The sequence below is a fragment of the Anopheles cruzii genome, chromosome 3 (assembly GCF_943734635.1).
Source record: "Anopheles cruzii chromosome 3, idAnoCruzAS_RS32_06, whole genome shotgun sequence".
Lineage (NCBI taxonomy): Eukaryota > Metazoa > Arthropoda > Insecta > Diptera > Culicidae > Anopheles > Anopheles cruzii.
The window spans coordinates 24,834,253-24,857,952 of NC_069145.1; the positions used below are offsets into that span (position 1 = coordinate 24,834,253).

The 23,700-nt window shown below is 52.8% G+C and overlaps 1 protein-coding gene across 1 annotated transcript in view; it reads right to left on the reverse strand.

Annotated features, from left to right (window-relative positions):
- LOC128275506 (fibrous sheath CABYR-binding protein-like) overlaps positions 1 to 17,635 on the reverse strand; it is a 42,457-nt gene extending 24,822 nt beyond the window's left edge. The window contains exons 1-3 of the mRNA XM_053014031.1: positions 17,501 to 17,635; positions 17,174 to 17,423; positions 15,556 to 17,085 (exon numbers count right to left, since the gene is read on the reverse strand). Coding sequence (XP_052869991.1) covers positions 15,578 to 17,085; positions 17,174 to 17,423; positions 17,501 to 17,545 — 1,803 coding nt within the window. The 5' untranslated portion in view covers positions 17,546 to 17,635 and the 3' untranslated portion in view covers positions 15,556 to 15,577. The remainder of the gene's footprint in view (positions 1 to 15,555; positions 17,086 to 17,173; positions 17,424 to 17,500) is intronic.
- Positions 17,636 to 23,700: the final 6,065 nt, after the last annotated feature.

The following is a 23,700-nucleotide window of genomic DNA, read 5'->3' on the forward strand; positions in this document are numbered from 1 at the left end:
CGGAGGCACGTAACTTCGGGGGCCACGGATTCCTGCAGCGATGGCGATGGTGCTAATTGAAAATTGACATTTAAAATCATCGGGCGTGAGTCGGGTGGCAAGCAAAGTGTGGCGCGCCACTCGCCGAGTGTGCGGTGGGAAAAGTTTTCCACGCCCAAGCTCGCCGGAGTCCCGGAAAAGGGAAACCGCAGGGTGCCATGGGCAGGCGGCTGCTGTGCGGTAATACACGCCGGGCTCCCAATTTCCGTGTCAGCGCCTCCGGTGAATGGGACAACATCGATTGAGGAATTTCGCTACAAAACATTCCTTCAGCAAACCCGATGGAGCACAGAAATTGTCAGAAGTCGTTGTGTTATCTGCATTCGTACGCCCCCACTCACACACACACACACACGCTGTGCGGGGGTTCCGCTATTCTTGGAATGGATTCCATTCTCCGGCGCCAAACATTCTCGTGTCGGTAATGGAGAGCGACCGAGTGGTGGTGCTGCGCAGGCATTCAAAACCACAGCCGGTACCTTGGCCGCTTCCGGAAATCCTTCTTCAATCAAGCCGGCAGCATCCCGAACGCCTCCCAAACGTTGCGTCTGGCCGGGGGGGGGCATGTTCCGTGGGCCGACACCGCGCTGAGATACGCCTCATGTTTAGGGCTCTTAAAAACGATAGTACGCCTTTAATCACGCCGTCCCGTCGGTAGGGGTAATTTTATGCTGCGCCCATGGGCCCATGAATTATTCAACCCCCGACGGGCACCCGGACGTGTTGGCCACGTGTTGCTGGCACGGACGCTCCTGACAAATGGCGACGGAAATCGATGAGCATTTGTTACGTCAGCAAACAGCTCAGCGGCCCGGGATGGGATTATTGGCGCGGCCGAAAGGCGGCGGACCACTTACAGGATCACGTTTTCCACGGGCCGTGTTGCGTAATGCTGTACCCTCTTCCCGGTGCTTCTTGCCCGTTTCGACACCTTTTCTGCGCTTCAACAGTTCGATCTACCGTTGCTGGCTGTTTTTAAGTGTACCCCGAGCACTAAATAAGTGCAAGATTTGATTACAAAAGGAGAAGCCCTCGCGGTTTGGTTGAATATTCCACCGCAAATGAAACGATTTCAAATTGAAAACGAAAGAGTATATCTTGAAGAAGTGGCTCAAATGATTGTCTTTCCGGTGCGAAGCGTTACAGTGATGCAAGGTACCGTCTGATTTCCGATATTCTGGATCTTGCCGATGACCTTCAAACGTAGATGGAGATGCCTTCCTGAGTCCACATTCCTTTGATCCGCGCGTTGTGGCTGCGTTTGGGTGTCATCTTCGTCCAAAAGTTCTTGCAGTTCACGATCCACATCCTTCATTGGAGATCGATAGCACCAAACCCCAATGTAGTCCGCATTTCGTATTTGGCACGCACAAAAGACGAAAAGTTCCAACTTTCTCAAACTTACGAAGGTGGTCTGAAGAGTTTTCGGCCTAACCAAGATACAAGGCATTTTTTATTACATTTTTGTCAAAATAATTGTTCACGAAGATTTTCTTTTGACCGAAACCTTTTCATTTGACGAAAATCTCTATCCTCCGAGCGAAATGTTCATATTAAGGAACAAAAAGAAGTCGCTTGAGGTGAAGATCTGGTGAATAAGGCGGACAGTCAAGCAGTTGAAACCGTTATTCGCGGGTTTTCGCCATGACAAGGACATCTTTCGTGTATTCAAATGCTGATTTTAAATGTTACAAACATGATTTTTTTTTTGCTGCATTTACTGTGATGTATCACATTCGGTTGTAAACTTTGGCGATGTTCTAGCCGCTAGCTGTAACTTTTACGGACGTTTCGAACGTTCATCGCTTTCCAAGCTCTTACGGCCACGTTTAAATATAGCCTTCCCATAATTTTACAATGGTAAATGATGGTACAGAGTTCCCGTACACAGAACCCAACTCATCTTTCATTTGCGAAGCATCTGCGTACTGCCTTTCGAAAACAAATGTTCTATGACATCTCGATACAAGATCTTTTTCATTTACACAATAACACTGACATGAACTCACTCTAACGATTGTTACACAAGAACTGGGCTGAAGGATTTAGGTGAGTAACTGACAGAAGATTGACAACCCAACTTACTAGCTTTCATTTACTAGTGTTGCCATGCTCCATGTTGAAGCCGAAAACTTTTCAAACCGCACTATTGTTTGGTTTTAAGTTGAAATCCTTTGCCAGCTACCAAAAGATGGCAGTGTTACCAATAAAGCATTATCCCGAGGGGTAAATTGATAGCTAGAGCCATCGGTTTGCAACTGCTGGTTCCATACTTGACTGGACAAAGTTCCAGTCTGTTGTGTAAAGGATTTGGTGCACAGGTTTTCAAACCCCGGGCACGTAACCCGATACACGGCATCACAGTTTACAGTATTATGCACTCTTTAACAGAGTTGTCAATATTTTCTGCCAAAACTGCTCTATGGTTGCGGCTATGGGTTCGCAGTATTTTGATATCACCAGCTTTGGCCATTTGAATCGACGTAGGGTGGTGCCGGATTTATTCGCCATTTTTTTTGGTTTTCGAAACAATAATTGGCACTGCCGTCGCGGCGCGCTAATGAATTTCTCGGGAATAATGCACCGCGAACAAAGCCGCGTGCGAGCTTATAGGGTTTCGGTTCGAAATGAATCCTTACATTTAACTGTGCTGCGTGGCAGGGATTTAAGCTTAACGGGCGGCCCATTTTTTTTTGTTTGGCCGCCCTCAAACATGGGCCAGGAGACGACAAAAAACCGATGCAAATGCGGTGCCGTTTGGCACGGAAAATGCATCGCGAGATTTGCGTAAAAACAGATTAAACACGAACCACCACGCGCGGCGGATGGTTCGCATGCCGCAGCCGGACGATAGCGGAAGCATGTAATCGGGGCGGTGAGTGGGCGGCACTGCCAATATGCTGGGCCGGGTTTCCTCCCAACGGTCGGTTGTCATCGTATATCAAACATAAATATTGCTCCGGCCCCTTTCGGTCGGTGGCGGAGGTTGCGGAAAACATTCACGCTTCGTTCGTGTACGCCCGGCGACGGGTGGCCAGCATAAATGTTTCATGTTTTCGGCTTCCCACGGCACGGGCAGCGACAGAAAAAAGAAACCAAGTGTGGCCTTTCACTTAGGGCCGGCCGGGCAGGGCCTGAAGTCAGCCGTGCGGAGCGGGCGCTGATGGACGCTGTGATCGATAACCCTCTGGCAGGGCAGCGCCACCGGGGCGGGTGGGGGAGGCGGAGCTGGAAACAATTTGAAAATATAATAATAATAACAATAATAGTGAAAAAATCAACTCCCTGCGAGGAGACCAAACAAAAACCGGAGCAGGACCAAACGCAAACCGCGCCGGAGGATGGCAAAAAAGGCGGCAAACAGAGAAAAAAGTTAACGGAAAAACGATGGACCGCAACCAGGAACCGGTGGCGATGGTGGCAGGACGCAGGACGCGCCCCGGGCCGGTTGTGGTCGCGTTCGCTATTTTCCCATCAACCATCAACAATCAGCCTCCGCTCGTCGGTTAACGGTCGATGGTTTCATGTTGGTTTTTGCAGTGTTTTTGCTGTAGCTCCTGTCATGCTCGCGGCCACCGGTCTGTCGTTTCCCTCTCCCGACGCCAGTGAGTTTTCTCAGTTTCGCCAACAAGCGCGCGCGCGCTCGGGGGGTGTTGTTTGATGCAATCAATCAATTTTAATTTTATATATAAATTTACAGCACCATACCTCATTAATCATTCGTCCCGATGCATCGGTCCGGTAGCGGGCGAGGGGCCGTGGGTTGTGGCCCGTTGGGAGGGCGAAAAACGTGACAACGTGGAGCGCCAGTCGTGTGCGAATTATCGGCGACTTTCGGAAGGACTCGTAGCGTGACGTGGCGATTAGCGTGGCGCGCGGAGAAAAGTTTTTTTGTCCTCCGCCCAAACGCCGGACTTCATTTTGGTGTTGGTGAGGTTCATCAACGGTGGAGTGCAGGGGTGATTTTTCCGATCAGTCCATTTCCCAAGCCCGCGGGCCGCAAGGGAGTGAATATATTCAATTAACACCTCCGTCAGCTCCGGTGATCAGCGCCATCTGGTGGCGGGGGCGGCGGCAGCGAGGTGTTGACGTGTTCGAATTTTCCGATGGAAATTCTCCTGCCGGGAAACTTCAGGTGATTGGTGAACAACGAAACCCCAGCCCGGTCGCTCCGCTGACCGGAGGCCGTTGATTGATCGATTCGATTGCTCGAGCAGCGGACCGAAAGTTTGGTTCGCTTTTTAAAACTTAAGCCCACCTGCGTTTGGTTTGGCCATCAATTGACTGGCTGGCCTGCAAGAGGTGGGTGAGAGGCTATGAAAGGAACAGCAATTGGCGCAGGAGTGCCGCTCACGATGAGATGTTTCTCGTACCGGACCAAGGTAGATGAAAGATTGCTTTTCACCACACACACACACACACACACACACACATGGTTGGGCACTTTAAATTGGCCACCGTTTGAAGGGGGGTAGTGTAGTGAGGTGGGGTAGAGATAAATCCAGTGCTTGATTGATCGCCTCACCAGAGCCACTTGCGAGACTTCCGAGCCGGAGATCCAGATAAGGAATCGAAGCGAAAACCCCGTACGGCTTCTGGGAAGAGGGACTGGACTTCTGGGTGCTCAGCAACAACAGCGCCGGAGTGCCGGCCGCAAGCTGAAGACCTACGGGACCGTTTTTGCCGTTGAGGGCGAAAATTCAAATTAATTTCGGACAAGAAGTCCGGCTTGGGATGGCGCCCAAGACCGAGTGGATGCGCTGGGTAACTGGGATACTCACGATGGACGGAAGCTGGACAGCGTGGGATCGGACAGCGTGGAAAATAAACAACCAGGGTGGAGGGACGCGTTCGGGGAACAAGTTCGAGGAGTCCTAGGAGTCCCAGGCAGTACGGTGTTTTTCCGACGAGGACGGGAAAGTTCTGGGTTCTTCGTTGCCACCCGAAAAAAGTGCTGCTCTTTATTGAATCGTAACGAAATGAATTTTCCAGCTTATCGTGGTTCCTCCGTGGGCCCACCCTTCGGTGATTGTTTTCCTTTTCGTTTTCACTTTTCCTTTGCCCCGCGTCCCCAGTTTGTTCGTTTACAAATCGATGGCTAGTGTGGCATCGTTCCGGTGCGAAAGTGTGTGACTCTGACCGGCGGAAATTGCGCAATTTCGCCACCGGCCACAAGGTTCGGTTTGTGGGGTGGGCGGGGGAATGGTCGCTGGACAAATGGGGCGAACCGTTGGCCGCGTTGGCTGGCCGGCCAACTAATAAGCAAGAATTTTAGTCAACGCCCAAGTTTTTGCACAGTTGGGCAACAAATTAGCAAAGTTTCGAACGCTCCGGCGAGCGAGGCCAGGGCTGTGTGCGGGTGTGTGTTTGTGTGGAGGAGGTTCCGAAAGAGTCCACAGGGTTTTGCGGCGAAATTGGAATTTTCCCGCTGGCGACTCTTTTGCGGGTTTAGGGCGACCCACGAGAGCTCGCTCGGTCATTAAGCGCTGACAAACATCGTTAGGTTAAAGGCTGCGAATGAATTAGATTGAACCGTGGTGGTGACGGTGGCCGCTGGCTGGCTTAGGGCAGTCACTTAACGAACCGCTTAATCTAATTTCGCTTGCACAGTTTTGCAGTTGTACATCGTGCGGCTTGGCAGCAGCGATTGTAGAGGCCCTGCGTTTCAAACGTAGTAAAAGGATCGGTAGGTTGTATGGGACTTTCAATTTTTGGTTTTTCGATACTATAAAGAGCATTAATTTACGAAAACCATCAGACAGTCTATCGCGCAGGTAGAATGGAGTGTTGATTGTTGTACACTAAGCATGACACGACTGCATATTTTCTGTAAATTTTGATAAAATATTTGCACGTCGTTCTGAAATACTAAAAGAAGCACAAATTGCATACTTTTAGGCGCATTAGGTTTCAACTCGCGATTCCTTCGGAGTTTCGTGCTTTTCATGTTAATCTTTCAGCACCCGATGTTTCTACTGCTTGATGCCTGAACCTATTCCATGGCAAGTAATCCCAGCAGCTTTCACATATTAGCCGAAAACCCTTTCCGTTTCAACTGCTACGCTGAGGTCACAAAAAAAGGAATAAACATGAACCTTCCGGAGACAGCGAAGCAAAACCGGAAACCAACATATTTGAGCGCATAATAATTCACCAAAAGCGAGGGCCATTTTTTGTCCATCTAGCATCAAACGCCACGTGTGCTTGCTGGTTCGTCGGTCGCACTGGCGCATGGTAAACTATTAGCCAAAGGAAGGAAGCTCGTACATTATTAAAGCATCATTACCGAAACGGGGCCAGAGGCGGGCTCCATACCGAAGCTTTAACCGTGCCCTCGTACTCTTCGCCGGCTTTCCATTTACTTTACAAGAAAGCGCAGGGTATGCCATTTTTTCCAAAAGTACTTCTTTCGTTCGCCCGCACCAGCACGGCCGGACGCCGAATTTGCAAACCCACCGAGCGTGGTAGGAGCGATGCCGGGCAGCGCTTCCTAGTAGCTTCGGTCGGTGGGTCGGTTATTAATTAATCTGAAGCAAGATGCAGCGCCGAGCAGCGTAAAAACGCGGAAAATGAGACCATCCCGGCGCCAGCCAGCATAAGCCAGCATTTTCCGGCCGGCCGGGATCGGTAGCGCAAAACTCAGCCGACCATAAGCGGATCGCCCGAAAACGGGTGCAGCTGACGCCGGATGGTTCGCTGTTTTGTCCGCCCGTTTTCGTTCGCTCCGCTCATTTCGCTATCTTACCTCCTGCAGCGGATCGTTTGGTATTTAGAGGTCGTAGGTCTTGCTCGCGGTCTCGGTCTGGGGCCGCACCAGCAGCAGCCAAGCATCAGCACCGGCAGCCGAGCGAAATGCGGCGGAAGTGAAGTCCTTCTAGCGTGTGCGCTCGTTTGTGGTACGCCGCGGCTCCCGGCACTCCCGGGGTTGTTTATTTATTTATTTCTCTCTTCCTTTTTTTGTGCCCCGAAAGCCGTGCCTCGGTTTTAATGAGCAAAGCAGGACACGCTGCGCTACATTACAGCCCCGCGGGCTGGCGGATAACGACGGTGTAGCGCCGGAAGCTTTCGCGCGGCGCTCCGCTGTCAATCGCTTGCCGGCCGAACCGCCACGGGGCCGGAAGTGGCGAGAGGCGCGCGATGGGCTGGGCGCATAAATACACGGCTTTTCGCAAGTAAATCAATCAAGCCAAGCTAATGAACGAACGATAAAGTGACAGGCGGAGCCTGTCGCGCCGGGCCCGCATTATGAAATATTAATTACCGAATCTCGCGGCCCGGGACCCGAGACACGGGCTCCATTAGCAGTGGCTCCCGATGATGGAATGCGTGCACGGCGGATGATCGATGGATGTCTATCGTGGGTAAAGGCCCCCTACTGCCTTCCACGGATGGCCTCCAAGACTGACATCTGAAAGATGCGCTACGTTCGATCACAAATACGTTCGCCTCGAAATGACAGGCGCCCATTCTGCCGTAGCTGTTGCTGTTGTTGTTGCTCGTGCAGCAGCCACACAAGGCCTCCCGGTCTGCGTGATACCCTGCGGGACACCTGCGTTGTCAGGACGTTGCTGCTGGCGAGTAATGAATCGCTTCGGAGCATGCAGTGAAACAGGAGGCATCCAGGACTCGCGTTGTCTTTAGTTTCTCGTGCTGATCGAGGAAAGAAAACCCAGTGACGTTTGAGCTGTTAGTTGAAGGCTTTGCCCTGATGCCTTGATCTTACGACCAACGGTTAACAAGAGAATCTTACAAAGCATCCAAAATGCAGGACCTCAGTCAGAATCAGCTCAAATGCTTTGCTTTGCAGTGGCTCCCGAGAATATCCGGTGCATCGTTTGCGCCGAAATTGAATACGTATTTCGAACACAAACTCACTTCCGGTTCATCTGGTGCCCATCGTGGATTTCCGTGGGTTCCACCGGCTGCGCTCGATCGATAACCACCGGTAAGGGGCCACTTAGCCGTCGTCAAATGCCCACACGCACACCAATTCAATTTCCCACCCCGGGGCGGAACCGTTACAACCGACTTTAGTGGCCAAAAACTAGGGTACGATTCGGTGGTGCGCCTAAATGTAGGCAAACCATTTTGCGCTCCGCACGTCGATCGTGCTGGCCACGTGGTGAAATTCAATCAATAAAACCCCGCGCGCGCGGCCAAACTTTATGGTTGCAGACGTATAAAGTAATTCCATTTTATACCGGGTAGCGCCAGCCCGCGCCCACACGTGTGGCACACCGGTGGGCCGGAAGGAAACCGAATTCATAAAGTGAAAATGTGAATAAAATAAAGGACCTTTCGGGTGCGCCAACGAAGACGGAAATGAAGCGAAATGGAAACATAACAAACCCCCGGGCTGTTGGGCGGGCAGTGGCCACACACATTCACACACAGAATCAGGACTCCAGAAGAAGAAGGGTCAAGGAAACACTTTCGTCTTAGTTTGCGCGATTCCGATGGCCGGGAGCGCTGCAACCGAAGTGGCCTCAACGCCAGAGTGCTGATCAAGCGTAAAGGGTCGTCGAAAGCCGGCAAATCGATTCACACACACACACACAGCCGTGCACTGCTGCGCTGGTTCTTGCCGGAACACCACCGGTGGCCTCCGTAAGCGGGCCAAAAGAAACCGGAAAATCCAATCCATCGTCGGGCTGATCCTGCCGAGCCCAGCCGGCCGCCAGGAAGCTTGGGAGTGCGAAAATCAGGGCAACAAATTTATGTTAATGCCCATCCCACGGCCGTTCGCGGCACCCCGGGTCAGGAGGCTTCTTGGGGCTCGCAGCTTTATCGGGAGATTGCATCGGGTTCGAGTTCGCCGGACCGTTCGTGTTCGGAGCGCGGACTGCGTAGCCGATGCCTACTACGTCCACGGTGTGCTGACACCGTGCTTTACGCACTCCCCTACGACGCGCAGTTCATTTTAGCACCACATCCGCCGCCACGCCACCGGTGGCCGGCGCGAAGTCGTACGGAAATATTTACGAGTCCCCTATATTGGCAGACATAAACATATTTGCTGGCTTACTTGTTTTTTGCGACGTCGACGACGGAGGGCTCCCGTTCCTTACTTGCTATTTCCCGAGCCTCTACGTCGGTGATAGGTCAACCGACCAGTTACAGAAACACACACACATAACGACGAACGAGAGCTGCTCGCTTACCAAGATTCTGCACCACACGGCACGGTTGCTCGCCTGGCCTGGCACGTCTTTCCGGTAATCCTCTGGTACGGTCCTTGGCCCTTCGAAAGGTCGTCCCAAGACCGATGGGCTTACGGGGTGCGTTGACGTAGCGCCGAGAATGTAGTCCGTACGTTTCTTCACCGAAAGGGGTGAAACTGTTGGATCTGATGGAGCCGGACTGAAAACCGGGCGAAGAATGTCCGCTGTCCGGGGGGCAGACAGCCACCCGGCCACCGGTGGACACGTCACCGGGCTGCGAACCCCGTATTGCTGGCCCCGTAATTTCGTTTTCGGGTTTAATTTATGATGATTTCGGGATCTTTCGGCATAATTTGATTGATGGAAGCAATTTCGTTCCCGATAAAATGATACCCGGCTGCCTGGCCCTGAAACTGGTGGCCTCGGTGGGCCACTGTGGTTGGTGGCGGCGGCGGCCGTGCACGAAGTGGCCCGGGACGCGGCGCTTGTCAAAACGTTTCATTTAGCCTAATGACCGAAATTGAATAAGGTCGATATTTGCTGTAACCGCGTCCCGGGCCAGTTTCCGGGGCCCCCTCTTTTCCGCTCGGGGCTCTTGGGGATTTCCAATTATTGTCCCGCCCCTGAAGGGGAATCGCAGGCTTTTGGGTACAGCCGGTGGTGGGCCTGTTTGTGTAAATTGGAATCACTTTCGTTTGCGCACGGCTAATTGTGAGAAAGTTGTGCTCGGAAAATGGGTCATTTCTTTTGGAGCCCTGCGACGAAAATCAGCGAAACATTTTCTCGGATCAACATTTCTATTTCTTAATGACAAGCAATCGACCCGCTTCGACAATCGGGATGATGGTGGTCTTCTTTTATCTAATGCCAGACCTCTCTTGGGTACAAAGTGCCGTAACACATCGGTTGAAATGTTTCCAACATTCCTGCAACATTTTTCGAAGAGAATTTGAAATTTCGAAAAGTTGAACTATTTACATTGTCACCCCTCAGAGCGTCGCTTGGTTTTTCATTGGAATACATACTTTGGGTGCTGTCCTTATGATCTGTTTTCTTTTACGTGTTCCTGTCACAACTCGGTTCTGACATTTTATGCTTCGGTTAAAATTATCGAATGTCTGGTCAGTTTCAAAATTCGTATCCTTTATGACACTTGAATTGCTTCCTGTCTTTCACCTGATGACAAATCAAAGGAGATGTCTAAGTAAAAACAATGACTTATAGCACAGTATTCGTCATTTTAAATGAAAAATAAATATTCCTTAGTACTTGGTGGCGAAAGAAAATCCTTCCGTTGGGAACCGAAGCGCTGGGAATCACAGTACCATTTTTACAAGGCGCCTTTACTCAATGCATCCGCTTCCCATTGTATTGGGTCAACTTTGGGGAATCTAAAACCATCGTTTGTCACATTTCGAATGCGGTTTGCACCCGCCAGATGGCTGCGTGTTCGATACGGACCCAAACTGCGGCGAAAGAAATTTTCTAGGGAAACATTACCGGAAAACCTCAAGAAAACGGCAACATTCCGAGCAGTGGCCTGGGTCCGGGTCCGCTGGCTGAAAGTGTTAAACTTTTCGTTCGGGCCAGGCAACGAGTCACGCAAAGCGCGCCAAGTAGGGCCCAGCACCACCCAGAACTCATCAAACTTCGCCAACTTTCGCCCGGTTACGACCCACAAGTGTCTTGCGCAGCGTGGCGAACGTGGCAAATGTGACAAATTTTGTGGCTTCTATTCTGGTCGCCCACCCCCCGGCACCCGGGAGCGTCACCTGACAGCCATCTGGTGCCTAAGGTGCCCCTACCTTTCAGGGGTGCAGGGCTCACGCCACAACTCTTCCCCCCCCTGGTCCTTGCTTGTTCTAGGGGCCCTGTCCAAGGAAGGAAATAAAATTATATTTTCATACTCCCGGTCCATGTTTTATTCAGGGCGAGCGACGGGGTACGAGGCCACGGACACGGAGCGGGCAGCGGATCGTCGGGAGGTCCTTCACATAATCCAATTTCAGTTACACATCGCTGAACTTGAGAGGCAGTCGCAAAGCAAACAATGAACCAGCGCCATCCAGCTGCTCTCCGGGAAGGCACAACACTTCCTGCCAGGACGTCTACCAGGGGCACGGTGCCACGTCCTTGACGCTCCGCTTTGTTGGGCCTGCCGGTGACGGTGAAGTAACTGGCCTCCCCCAGGCCGGCCGGAGTGTGTGCCAGCACCAGCACGAACGCACGAAAGAGGCAGACGAAATCTGTGGGAAAACCAGAATCCGGTGGCCAACGTGCTGCTGCTGCTGAGGCCGCGAACCTGCCAGCCACCCAGCCGGCCACTCCGCGCACCTGCACCGAGGGAAAATGATAAATAGAGACCCCGGCCCACCCCAAACGGTTTCTTTCGCGGTGGCAAAAGCATGACCGCACGGATACGCTTCATCGTCGACGGTTTTTCCGACCATTCTGACCCGGGCCCGTTTCCCGGAGGGAGGGCCTACACTGTCGACGACGGTCTGGGCCCGGCCTCTATTTGCCGTTCCACTTTGCCGTACGGGCACTTCTGTTCCCTCGCTGGCTCTCGCCGCTCGCCTGTTTGCGGATTGTCCGGATCTGACTGTTTGCGTTGCGGGACTGACGAACACACACACACACACACACACACACACACACACAGGCTCGTTTGCCGTTCACACGGCCTACGGCTGCTGCTGGTCTATGGCCGCTGTCGGACTTCTTGAGCACGGGAAGATTTACTTTTATCACAAGCCAGGGAAAGCATCATCGATTACTGGCGTACTGGCGACTCGAATGTGGGAAGAATTGAAATGGATGAGAACCGGCCAACCTTAGTGCCGTCCGTGGAGGGTGATAAAAATAAGACATCATTCGAAGGACGTTTTATGGCAGACGGAATGGTCACACAATAATGTTAAGATAGATGCTACATCTCCTACCTCCTATTACCACCGATAACAAATGGTGCGTCACGAGCGTTGACTCGAATATTCGTCAAAACTGAGAGGAGATCATGCCTAGCGATTGGTCGTCTTTCGTTTTTCCATTGCATACTCTCAGGCGTGCATTAGAGAATTGAAAGCGCTTTATGTTCTAAAGCTCTTACGGGCAGTTGGCACCTGTTACATTTTATGCTATGCAAGCGCAACACATTTTGGGCAATGTTTAGTTGTTTATTTAAGACGAACTTAGCGCAAAAGTTAGAGCTAATAGCTTAACTGATCGCAACTGACGAGATGAAAACAAAAGCAGGTACCTGGTTAAGGAGCTGATAAATGACTGCAAGAGTGTCAATGATGGCATGAAAGTAATGCATTGCACAATGTTTCTCGTAGTAAGTCCTAGTAAACTGTCGTTGTAAGGCCTCAATGGGATTACTCCGAAACAGATATGCCACACAAGGCAAGGGACGGACAAGGGAACAGCACATAACTTTTAGCCATATAACATCCCGAAACTCAGAACTCATACGGATGACCAAACCTTACATACTATAGGCTCTCTGAACCAGATCCGGGCTCTCCAATTTGAAACGGAAAAAAACATAATGAACACTTATTGATATTAAGAGACTTATTGAGAGAGACAACGACGGCAGGCAAAAACAGATTGGCAATTTGAGATTGCCAGCAAAAGGTAAATGACACTCGAGAGGCAGCCGGGAAGTCAGATCATTGTTGAACAGTAAAATCAAAAGCATTTAAGGTTTAATTAAACTAAACACGAGCGCCATGGTGCTTTCGAACAATGAACAGACACACAATTTATTCAGTTCCGAGGTCGCCATTTGATGCGAAACTCTGTCAAATGTCTTGAACCATCTAAAGTGCCGAAAAGAATTAGTTTAAAGCAGCGTCATTAATTTTCATTACTTGAAAGCAATATTGTCATATTTTAAATGTTTCATTACTTCCAAAAAGAGTAGAGAAATGATCAAAACTGTAGCCTTAAAACTCGCAAAGTAGAACAACAAAAACAGGAGTTGAACTGAACCCGAACGGGGGTCCGATGGTGCCACAAGACAAATGTACCGTTCACAAGAAAGGTTTAGTGGAAAGTGTTTGCCCATCCCGCGAACGCCGGTACGGATTTTCAATTTGATTTGCGTAAGTCGCGCAAATCTTACACACCACCCCTGCAGGCCGCCTGCCTGCCGTTCTCCGGTGGCGTGTTGGAAAATATGTTGGGAAAACACCACCCAGATCCGGGCCGGCCGGTCGCGGTCTCGGTCGGTCGTGGCCGCTGCGAACAAAAACACCGACCCGCGGGTCGTGCGCAACATAACTAGCTTCATCCGGGGAATTTTCCGACCGTTTGTGGTGTGGACGCACGGGAAAAGCGTGTTTCACAGCCCCCCCATAACCGAAACCCACCGGCACCGGAAACGGCTAACCGGCGGCCATATTCTAAGCCCGTGACGCTCGTTCGCCACCGAAATGAATCGTAATTGAATTTTGGCCGTCGCTAAAGTTGAATGATTTATTTAACATTCGTATTTCGCTTTGTTCGTCCTTGGGTGTGCGTCCCTTTGCGCCGCTGATCCTTTATAAGCCGCGCTACGGGCTGGGCTGGGCGGTCTGGCTGCTCCTATGTGAGGTGCCCAGCCCTGCCTCCCGGGAGCCCCACTCCGCGAAAGAAAAAGTCCCTGGCCGGCCCAAAAGGCGGGCAACCGCCGCAAACCACGTGGGAATGCCCGCCGCGTTTGTGCGTGTGTGTGAGTTACGACGACAAACTTCGGCTCCGTCATGTCCTACGCTCAATCCTTCATCCTGCGCACCCTCATCAGCTGCTACTCCCGCAACGCCATCGCTCGGTCGCCTTGGGGCGGTTCCTGTTAAACTTTCCCGCACATATGGGATTATAATCCGGCGGCTCTGGCCCACGCCGGGGGGGGAGAACTTGGCTGGATTGAAAACGAGGATTTTCTCGGGAAAACAATCCACTCCGCGGTGCCACGCGAAGGCGCGAATTATGATGTTTTGATTGGATTTTGTTTTGCACGCTCGGCTCGAGAACGCCGAACTCGAAGGGACCGATGTGCCGCCGGGCGGAGAGGGCACATGGGACACAGAGAGAGAGAGAGTGGTTGATTTGGTCCCACAGCTTCCCACCGAGGAGTGGCCCCGGGTGGTCCGGAGACAATCAGCCCATTGCGTTCCTCACGTTCGGTCCCCGGCGCATGTAACGGAGGGTCGGAAAATTGCGGCCACAATTTTCCGATTTCGCATTGATCGAGAGCAACAATAAAATGTATTTCGTGAAAGAGGTGCGTGTTTCCGTGCGCGGGACACAAGCGCGACTTCAATGCCTTCGCGCGTGTCACGTGGGTCAATGTTTTTGCAAATATTATACTTTCATTACTCGGTGCAAAGTGTCAGTGGCTCAACAAAATCAACATACGTCCGGTGGACGCCCACCTCCCTTGGACGCCCTAAACCCTTCGACCGACCGAGTCCGATAGACCGAGCCGCCAGAGTTAGAGTGGGTCACGTTTTTGCTGCCACTTCGCACAACTAGATGCCGGTGGCCGTTATTGAAATTTTGAAACAACGTTTCCCGCATGCCTGCATCGGTGTGTGCGTGTGTGTGCGATGAAGCGAAAATGCATATTTTCCTGCCACAAATCAACACACACACGCGGACGCATAAACCGTAGAGGACGTGTTGCCAGTGTTTGGCCAGTGTTTTTCAGCAAAACGAGCAGAAAAAAGGATGCAATCGAACCCTGAATAATTGTCAGCCCATCGATTGGGGTTATTTTGTTTCCATTAAAATTAATTAAAAACACGCTTCATCAAATATTTACTCGCCCCCCCCCCCCCCACTCCCGGACGGACCTCCTAAGCGCCCCGGATCGGCTTCTAAAGGACCGTTGAGTGTGTGCGCGTTTTTATTTGCCGCGGTGTTGCGTTGTTTATTGGAACTATCACTCCACACACCCACCCAAGCTGGGGTCCGGGTTTTCCCCACACCGAGTGGATCGAGTTCCGGTGCAGTGGCGGCAGCAAATTATCCAAAACTGCTGGCCCCCCAACCGTAATAGACGCACAAAGTAAATGTTGTGTGAAATTAATGTTTTTGTTTAATTTAATCCCATTGGCGCCGCAGTGCGCAGTGTAAAGTGAGGACCCTGCACTGAGCGCTGCAATTTCAATTCCAGAGATCGGCGTCAAGTGCAAATTGAATTCCCAGCAATTGAATTGAACCCCAAATCCGTGATATGCCTTCCCATCCCAACTCGAGTAGGCGAAACAAAGGCGGTGTATTCTAAATTGCATCGGTAATAAATAGGCACCGTGTGTGCTTTATTGGCCCCTTAAAGTAAGCTGGCTACGGCGGTGGGACACAGAAGGGTACACCCTACAAGAGGGAACTCACTCGCACAGGGCATCGACGTCGGGAACGCAGCCACCGACCAGGGCGTCGAAGCGTTCGCCCGTGACGCACTTGAACTTGCTCTTCTTGAATTTGTCCAGCTTCTTCAGGGTGCACACGAAGTAGCGGCCACAGTTGTTGGGATCGGCGAACGTGCCCTCCTCGAGGCACTCGAACTTGACCTTCAGCTTCGTGGGTTGGGTCTCGTCCACCAAGGCGGGCTCACCGGCGGCGGCGGCGGCAGCGACGGCCTCCTCCTCGCCGACCAGTGGTTCACCGACCGGAAGGGAGCGGCCGGCTACGACGAAAGCGCAGCGTCCCCGGAACGGGTTGAACACCTGGCCGAGCGGGCATTGGAGGTTGTACTGGACGTAGCCACCGAGCACGTTCCAGACGCACCAGAAGTAGCCGGTCGGATTGGTCAGGTCCGGGAAGCGGCCGGGTGCGGTGCAGGTGAACTGGCCCGGGAAGCAAACGCTCTGGTCCGCGGTGCAGCGCTCCAGCGTTGGGTTGTAGGCGAACCCGGGCAGGCAGCTTTGCTCGAGGTTGTACAGACCGAACGGGAGCCAGAAGCAGATGAAGTACTTGTGGCAGTCGCTCGGGTGCGGGAACCGGCCTGCCGTTTGGCAGACGAAGGGTGCTGGTTCGTTGGACGGGGGAGCGGCAACGGTCGTCGCTTCGTTCGAGCCCGATCCTGCTGACTCGCCCGACGGTTCCTCGGTGTCGGAGTCTTGCTCGGACCCGGACGAGCCACTCTCGTCGGAACCGGAGCCGGCTGGGGCCTTCGAAGTGGTCTCGAGCTCGGGCTCGGTCACGGTCGGCTCGGATACCGTCGTTTCAGGTGCTTCCGGTGCGGACTCCGTGGGGCTGTCGGTGACGAGCTCCGTCGAGGGAACTTCGGACGCCTGATTGGAGTCCGTCGGTTCGCCGGGAGCGCCCGTCGACGATTCTTCGGTCGCCGACTCATCGGTGGTGGTCGGTGCTGCCGTACCCTCCTCCTCGGCCGGTTCCGAGCTGGTGGAAGCTGGTGATTCCTCCTCCGTGACCTGTTCCGTTGGCTCCTGGGGCTCCTGTTCGGGCTCCGGAGATGCTTCGGGCACTGCTGTTGGCTCTTCAGGTGCCGGTGCATCCGTTGCTTCCGGTGCTTCGCCCTCGGTCACTTCCGGTTCCTCAGGATCGCTTGATTGCGACGACGATTCTGTCGGGGGAACAGTCGATTCCGGTGCAGCTTCGGTCTCCGTCTCCGCTTCGGTCTCCGTCTCCGCTTCGATGGTGGTTGGTTGGTCCGACGAAGCCTCAGTTTCGGTTTCCGATGCTACGGTAGACTCCTGCTCCTGGGGTTCCTGCGTCTCTTCGGGAGCCTCCGTGGCTTCCGATGGGTCCTCGCTCACCTCCGGGGCAACGGCCGCCGTAGTGGCTTCTGGTGCCTCCGATGCGACCTCCTCAGCTGGAGGCAGCGTGGCTTCTTCTTCTACCACTTCCGGCACACTTTCGGTGGGTTCCGGAGCTGTGGACGACAAACGATCGGGGGCGGTGTTTTTCAGGGGATGGACCAATAAACACAATGCACCGCCGCAAGAGCGCTAGGAACTTACCCGGTTCAGCATCGCCAACTTGCGGCGCGGCCGTCGTGGAGGGTGGCACGAACGAGTCACACTCGAAGTGACCGCTGTTGCTGCAGAAGGTACCGGTCGGGCACTGCTGCACCTCGTCGTTGACCGTCGTCGGGCGGCCGTCGCCATAGTCTACGCACAGCTGAAACCGGACATCGTCCAGACACAGGTAGTCTTTGCCGTTGCAGTCGGTTCCTCCGGTTTGCGGCCGCACGAACGGCACCAGCAGCCCCTGCAGGAAGAACACAGACGAGAGTAAGAACTGTCACTGGTTTTACGGCCACCGACGCTAGACCGGCCGACACTTACGAGTGCGAGGAACTGCACGAACAGTACTCTAAATACGAAATCCATACTGCACACGGTGAGAGAGAGATGTTTCTGCGGCTATCCAACTCAAAGACTTTGCTGTTGGCTGGGTCGTTTCGTTACTGATGCTGCACCGGTCCGAGGGCACCGTATTTAAATGACTGTCAGCTCCACTAAGCCCTTCGTCAGCTCCACTCTGGGCACTCCACCTCCGTGAGGATTAGGTATCCGATAAACAGATAATGGTCGTCGGTGATGATGATAGCCAAATGATTCACCCGGCAACGATAAGAGACACGTATCCCCTACGGCAGATAACACGGACCCGGCGTCTCCGGGCGCTTCTGGGCTGCCCTTTATTGTTGTTGCCCTCGAAGATCCGACCTAATCTCCCGACCTGCAACGGACCTGCAACGACAACCACTGTCACCAACTAGCCGCGGTTTATGGCCATGCTGTTGCAGGGAGCTCACAGTAATACTAATATACAATCCGGCTCGTTTCGCCGGAAAACAAACAAATGGTGTTGTGAAGCGCACCCCCAGCCCGGCATCAGTAGGACACCCGGTTCGGTCTTCGATACCTTCCGAGCCACGCCACCTCGGGGAAGCGAAGTAAGTGAGTGGAATAGTGGAATCCACCCAGCGTAGCTGGCCTAGGACCAAGATTTTCCACATCATCGCTTCCAGAGAAACTCTTGGGGACGTTTGGTGAAAATCGATCCCGCAACCCATCCCCACGGAGATGATTCCCTTTGATGTCTTGCCCTGCCAAACGGCCACCCGAATCTATTTCATGCCAAGGTGTAAATAAATGAGCTCCGGATATCTGATACCGCCGCCGCCGCAGCCGCAGTCACCCTATCTGTTGGGGCCGATCTTTCCCCCGGGCCGAGGCCAAGCGTTCGAAAATTTAAATCGATTTCCTTTCGGTCCATTTCGTCCGGAGCGTGAGCCACGTGGGTGGGAAAGCACCCCATTCCGGGCAGCATTCCGGGCAGGAGAGATAGTTTAATGGGGGTTCGAGGGTTCGGGTCGCGGGAGTCCTTTCGTTCGCGCTTGCACGAACTGTAACTATCGTTTCGAGCCGGGCGGGCCTTTCGGGTGCGGTGGGGTGACCTTGGTCGAGGCCAGCGCCCGTTACGCGCCGGCTCCAGCAAATCGGTGCTTTAGCAAAAACCCGAACCCAAAGCCGAAAAATATCGATGATGGGCGCGTTAAATAAACCATCTGGAAAGGGGCCGGCTACGGACGGCTGAGCGAGGCGAATTTCCGCTGAGTCAACGGAAAGGCTTCGTTTTTCGAGCGACCCCGCCATTGGTGACTCGGGATCGGAAAAGGCTTACGTGGGCTGATCGGGACCGCAGTGTTCGCGGCGGATGACACTGTCTAATGACGCGGAAAAGCTTCGTTCGTGCGCGGTTCTTTTTAATTTAAATTCCTTTCCCAACGTTAGAAGATCTCAGCCAGGTCTTTCCAATAACTTCAACGGAACAGTGGAATATTTTATTGGCAAGACAGCGCTTTAAGCGCTTTTCCAATCACACCAATCCGTGTAAGGCCAGCAAAAAGAAAAAAACTGGATCGTTTGAAAAAACCCCTTACAACGTGCCGTTTAATGGCAAATTTATTCCACTCAGTCCCGCGAGCCGCGGTTCGCGTGATTACGGCACACGCTCCGCGACGGAAGGAGCAACAGCAACCCTTGTGGACTGATTACGGCGTCTCCGTTTCGTGGTCCCACGTGTCACGTTTCCGGTCGGCACATGAGTGATACTTCCGGTGATGGGCAAACGGAACCGTTACGAGCGAGCGAACGAGCTCGTGGCGGACGATGAAAACAGCACACATCGTACAAATAGTTTTATTTCCACCTGCAGCCCGACCATGTTGACACGATGCTTCACCGATGCGACGTCCGTTCGTGTTCCGGGTGTGCGCCCGGAAGGCAGAAGGCTCCTAGTGCATCCTGCCCGCAGATCCTGTTCGCCGCCGGAAACGGGAAGTTTACTGTTTGAGTGCAATCAGCGAGCTGCAATCGATTCTGGTCTGGCACAAGTGTAAGTGAGGTGAGGTTCCCACGGCTCGGCAAAGAATCCGTTTACGTCTTGGTGCGACCGCCCACTTCGGCGGTCGGCGGAATCGATGAAGATCGGATTTCGATCCTGCAGCTTGCGATGTGGTTAGTTGTGTCGCCCTCGGTATCTATGGAGACGCTTGGTGGCCGGTGTGGGCCGGATCCTGTTTTTCTGACACTAATGCGAAGGATTCGCCGCTTCAGCTGAGGTCGCGGTGGCGCCTCGGTTGAAACAGAATATTCCGATAGCATATTTATCGGCCACCGGATGCTGTTTACGTGGAAACCTGTTTTCATCAACGCCTGATAGTCTGATATGCTGTGCCCACCATTCAATTTCAACTTCATTTACTTTGCTCCAGGTTTATTGTTGCGCAATAATTACCATCGTGGTTTTTTATTGAGCAGAGAGTGGCGCTTCTGAACACGGAATTTCAATTCATTTCAATCACAAAAACACGGGTTTCCAATAATGGAAGGTCCGTTCTATGATGGGCCACGACCACGATTCAAGTATTGTTCAGCCCAATCCATCGCTCTTTAGGGGTTTGGCAAACGCCACCAAATTCTCACGTTTCGTTGAGAGCTTTATCGTAAAAACACACCGCCAAACACCGATCGGGCTATCCATCGCGGCCAGCTTCGGGTGGCTATCGAAGGAACATGGAATTTATGGTAATACCGTGCTGCTGCTGCTCCGTACATCTCCCATCTGCTTCGGTCCGGTGCCAGGACTCCTGACACTGTTTGCGAAGTGGCGGAAGTAATGCACTTAATAAAATTGCGACTAGGACCCCATTTGTGTACATTTGTGTCGTCGTGTCTCTTAGGGCGTCCTTTCGAGCCCAGGTCCTGGTGCCAGACACCGCAGACACCCGCAGTCCCGGAGTCGGTACGCCAGGCGCCCCAAACGGGCGAAAATTATGGTTGCTGCGGTTTATCGGTAAACAATAAAATTTTACGAATTTGCTCTTCCGGCGCTGCTTTTGCGGGGAACGATCGACATACTTCACGGGACCGGCACCCGGCACCGCTGGGCTGGTGCTGGTGAAAACTTTCCGGGGAACCCAGCTGGTTGGCTTTAAAGTGTCATGCGGCACTCCCTGGCGGGCGGTTTTCTTCTTGCCAGCGGACGCGACATCCATTGACGCGAAATGTTTCATTATTTCCACAGCTTTCGGTTGGGCCGGATTCGGGTGGCTCAGCCCTGTGGCATTCGGTGGGGTCGGGTTTTCTGGTGAGCCGCTCCAGTCTTACCAGCACTGGAATTAGCTAATGAAAACATTAATCTTGGAGGCCGGGAGTTGTCATAATTAAATTACAAATGGCCACTCGAGAGAAAGAGAGAGCGAGAAAGCATCGCTTGCACGGCCTTCCGTTCGCCTTTTTCGCAATCTTTCGCAAACCGATTTCCCACACATCGGTGTGTGATTTCAAACCCGGGGCCCGTTTCTTAAAGTGGCACACAGTGGCTAGGACGGCGCAGGCACTTGCGGTGTGTGTGTGTTCCCCGACCCGACCGAGGTGGTGCTGTTTGCCCAGCGTTTGCCGGGAACATACTTTTATGTTGCGCTCCACTTCGCCCGGTAATGTAATTAGTTCTCGGGGGAAATCAAGCTAATGTTGGGGTGGATATTTCTTTCGCGCTACGTTTGCGGCGCAAGATCACCACACTCGGTGGTTCGTGGAAACGCTGGCTGGTCGGAAGTGATGTTAACACGGTCACCGTATGGTGTTTGGTGTTTGCGGACCGATAAGTATCGCTCTGCCCGAGTCGCAGCATTAAAAACATAAACTATTGTTTGCTTTGCTGATATTTTTGGCGAATTTTGCGTCAATTTCTCGCGTGGCTTCAGCAGATTTTGAACCAAACGGCATACTACCAACCCTGTTGAAGTCCCGGTACTGCTTGTCTCTGAAGCGCCTCTTTGATGAATGCATTAAGAGGGATGCATAATTGAGATTTTTCCTTTCTGAAGGGAAAAGGAATGCAACAATCGCCCAGCAAACGCTCAGCCCGTGCAAACGTGAGAAAATCGGAGCTGAAGATGAAGTGGATGGCGAACCGAGAAAAGAAATCCTAGGAACCAAGAAACGCCAGACCAAAACAAAGGTTCAACGCGGAAAGCGCTTTTCCGCTTTAACAAATTCAATTAATTATAAGCTGCAACGACGTCCGGCTCGCCGGCAACTCAGGCGTGTTCGTGTGCCACCCATCTCGCCATACACCGTATCCTGCTGACGAGGGCCCCCTGTGTATGTGCGCCGGGTTTGGCCGGGTTCTTCCGTAACCCTTCCTTGAGAAAATCCCGCCCACCAGCAGCCGGAACGGAGCGGAGCGGAACGGATCCGATCCCGGCCGGCCGTGTCTCGGTCTTTTAATTTCTTTTTGCATAAAGCCACCCCTTAGAGTCACCCTCGGATAAGACTAAACCCCTTTCCGAGCCCTCTTGACGGCTGCGGATCCTTGACCTACTAATGCTGTTTGCAATTATGCTCTAGCTCCTTCGGTCGAAAAAAGAAAGACGGACGCCAGCTTATTCGTCCAACACCCAACAAAGGATCCTGGCGAGCGCCATACAGACCACTCAAAAGCCACAAGCAGCTCTTGTCGGGGCCGCAGCCCTCTCTCGCACGCTAGGCTCGGAGGTTTGCCGGGGTTTTTGGGCGCCCGAAGAGCGAGAAGCGAAACGAAAAATAATGATTTCGCTTCCGGAGCAGCTCCTCGGAAGCGGGGCCACCGGAAGTGGGCAACCGAAGCATCGAGACAAATGGTGAATTTGCACCGTCATCAAATGTTTCGCCCGGCAGGTTCCCCGGCTGGGAATGTGGGAGCTTCCCTTCCGATCAAGTGGTTGTTTGTTTGTTTTGTTCTTCTTTCGTGCAACCCGCATCGGGGGCAACGGTGCGGGCCCGTAATGGGTTTTTCGGTGGCAGGCACGGCACGGTGGGAAACGGCTTTTCAGCAAATGAATAGAGAATGTGGCCGGGGCTTTTCGAAACTTTTCAATTATTTTGCAAAATGGAGCTCAAGAAGCTTCCGTCATGGTTTGATGGGGAAAAAAATGAATCGCCGAGACCGGCTTCCCGAGCGATGCGGACTAATGGGTCGTACAGCGGCTTGCCTTCAGTACAGCGTTAATACAGTGTTGTTAATAAATTCCCGGGAATAGATGATGAGTAAATTGAATGGTTAAAAAGAGTTCCAACCAAAAGTCGGCGATACGATTCATACACATCAGATAATGCATACGAACAAAGGAGAATCCAAACAATGTTTGAAGAACAATCCGAAAGGATTTACCGAGGATTGTGTTTCTAAATCTCAAATAACGAACTTAACGAGCAGGGAAATCTTTACAACCATCTAAAGCTCCTGTTGGATGGCCCGAAGCAGTGTCTGAAGCAGCGAAAGTGATCGAGATACGACATCGAGGACGGCGCATGTCAGCTCCACAAAGCTGGTTGGTGGTCCAGAACGGTGCGAACGGTTCCATCAATCGCCCGGTCCGCCGCTTTACGGCCGACCCTATGCCCGGCCCCATTAACCAACTGGGAAAACCAACTTTCTCGACACGGACTTTCGCACTTCCGCCGGACTGGACCGGCGCTTCCGGTCAGCGGTCCTTCGATCGGCCACCGATGCGGCCGAATATGAACTGCTCCCCGATGGATACAATTAAGCTGACCATTCAAAGTCCGGACCACCGGCTTCCGGCTTCTCGAAGTGGGTTCGCCTATTGAAGCGCCCGGGGCAACGGCCGATTGCGGTGCTTCGTTTCCTTTTTATTGACTGAAATTAATCCCCACCGGCTGAGATAACGACCGTCTTCCAGTACATAAATCACAAGTTTTTCACATTCGCCGCTAAGGGTCTCGCACGGGCTTGACGTGACGAGGGGTGGTCCCAAGAACCAGTGACCGCGTTTCGGCGAGAATCTTTTCACGATTCGTTAACCGTGAAACCGGAGATCCGCCAGCCGGTGACATGGATTTGGGCTCCAGATCCTGGTCCGCCTATTTATGGTCCACCCGGAAACCGACACAAAACGTTGTTGAAACTGGAAAACGATTGTCGGTCGGCCACTCGAGTGAAGCCGTAGTTCTGCCCGAAAACAATGTGT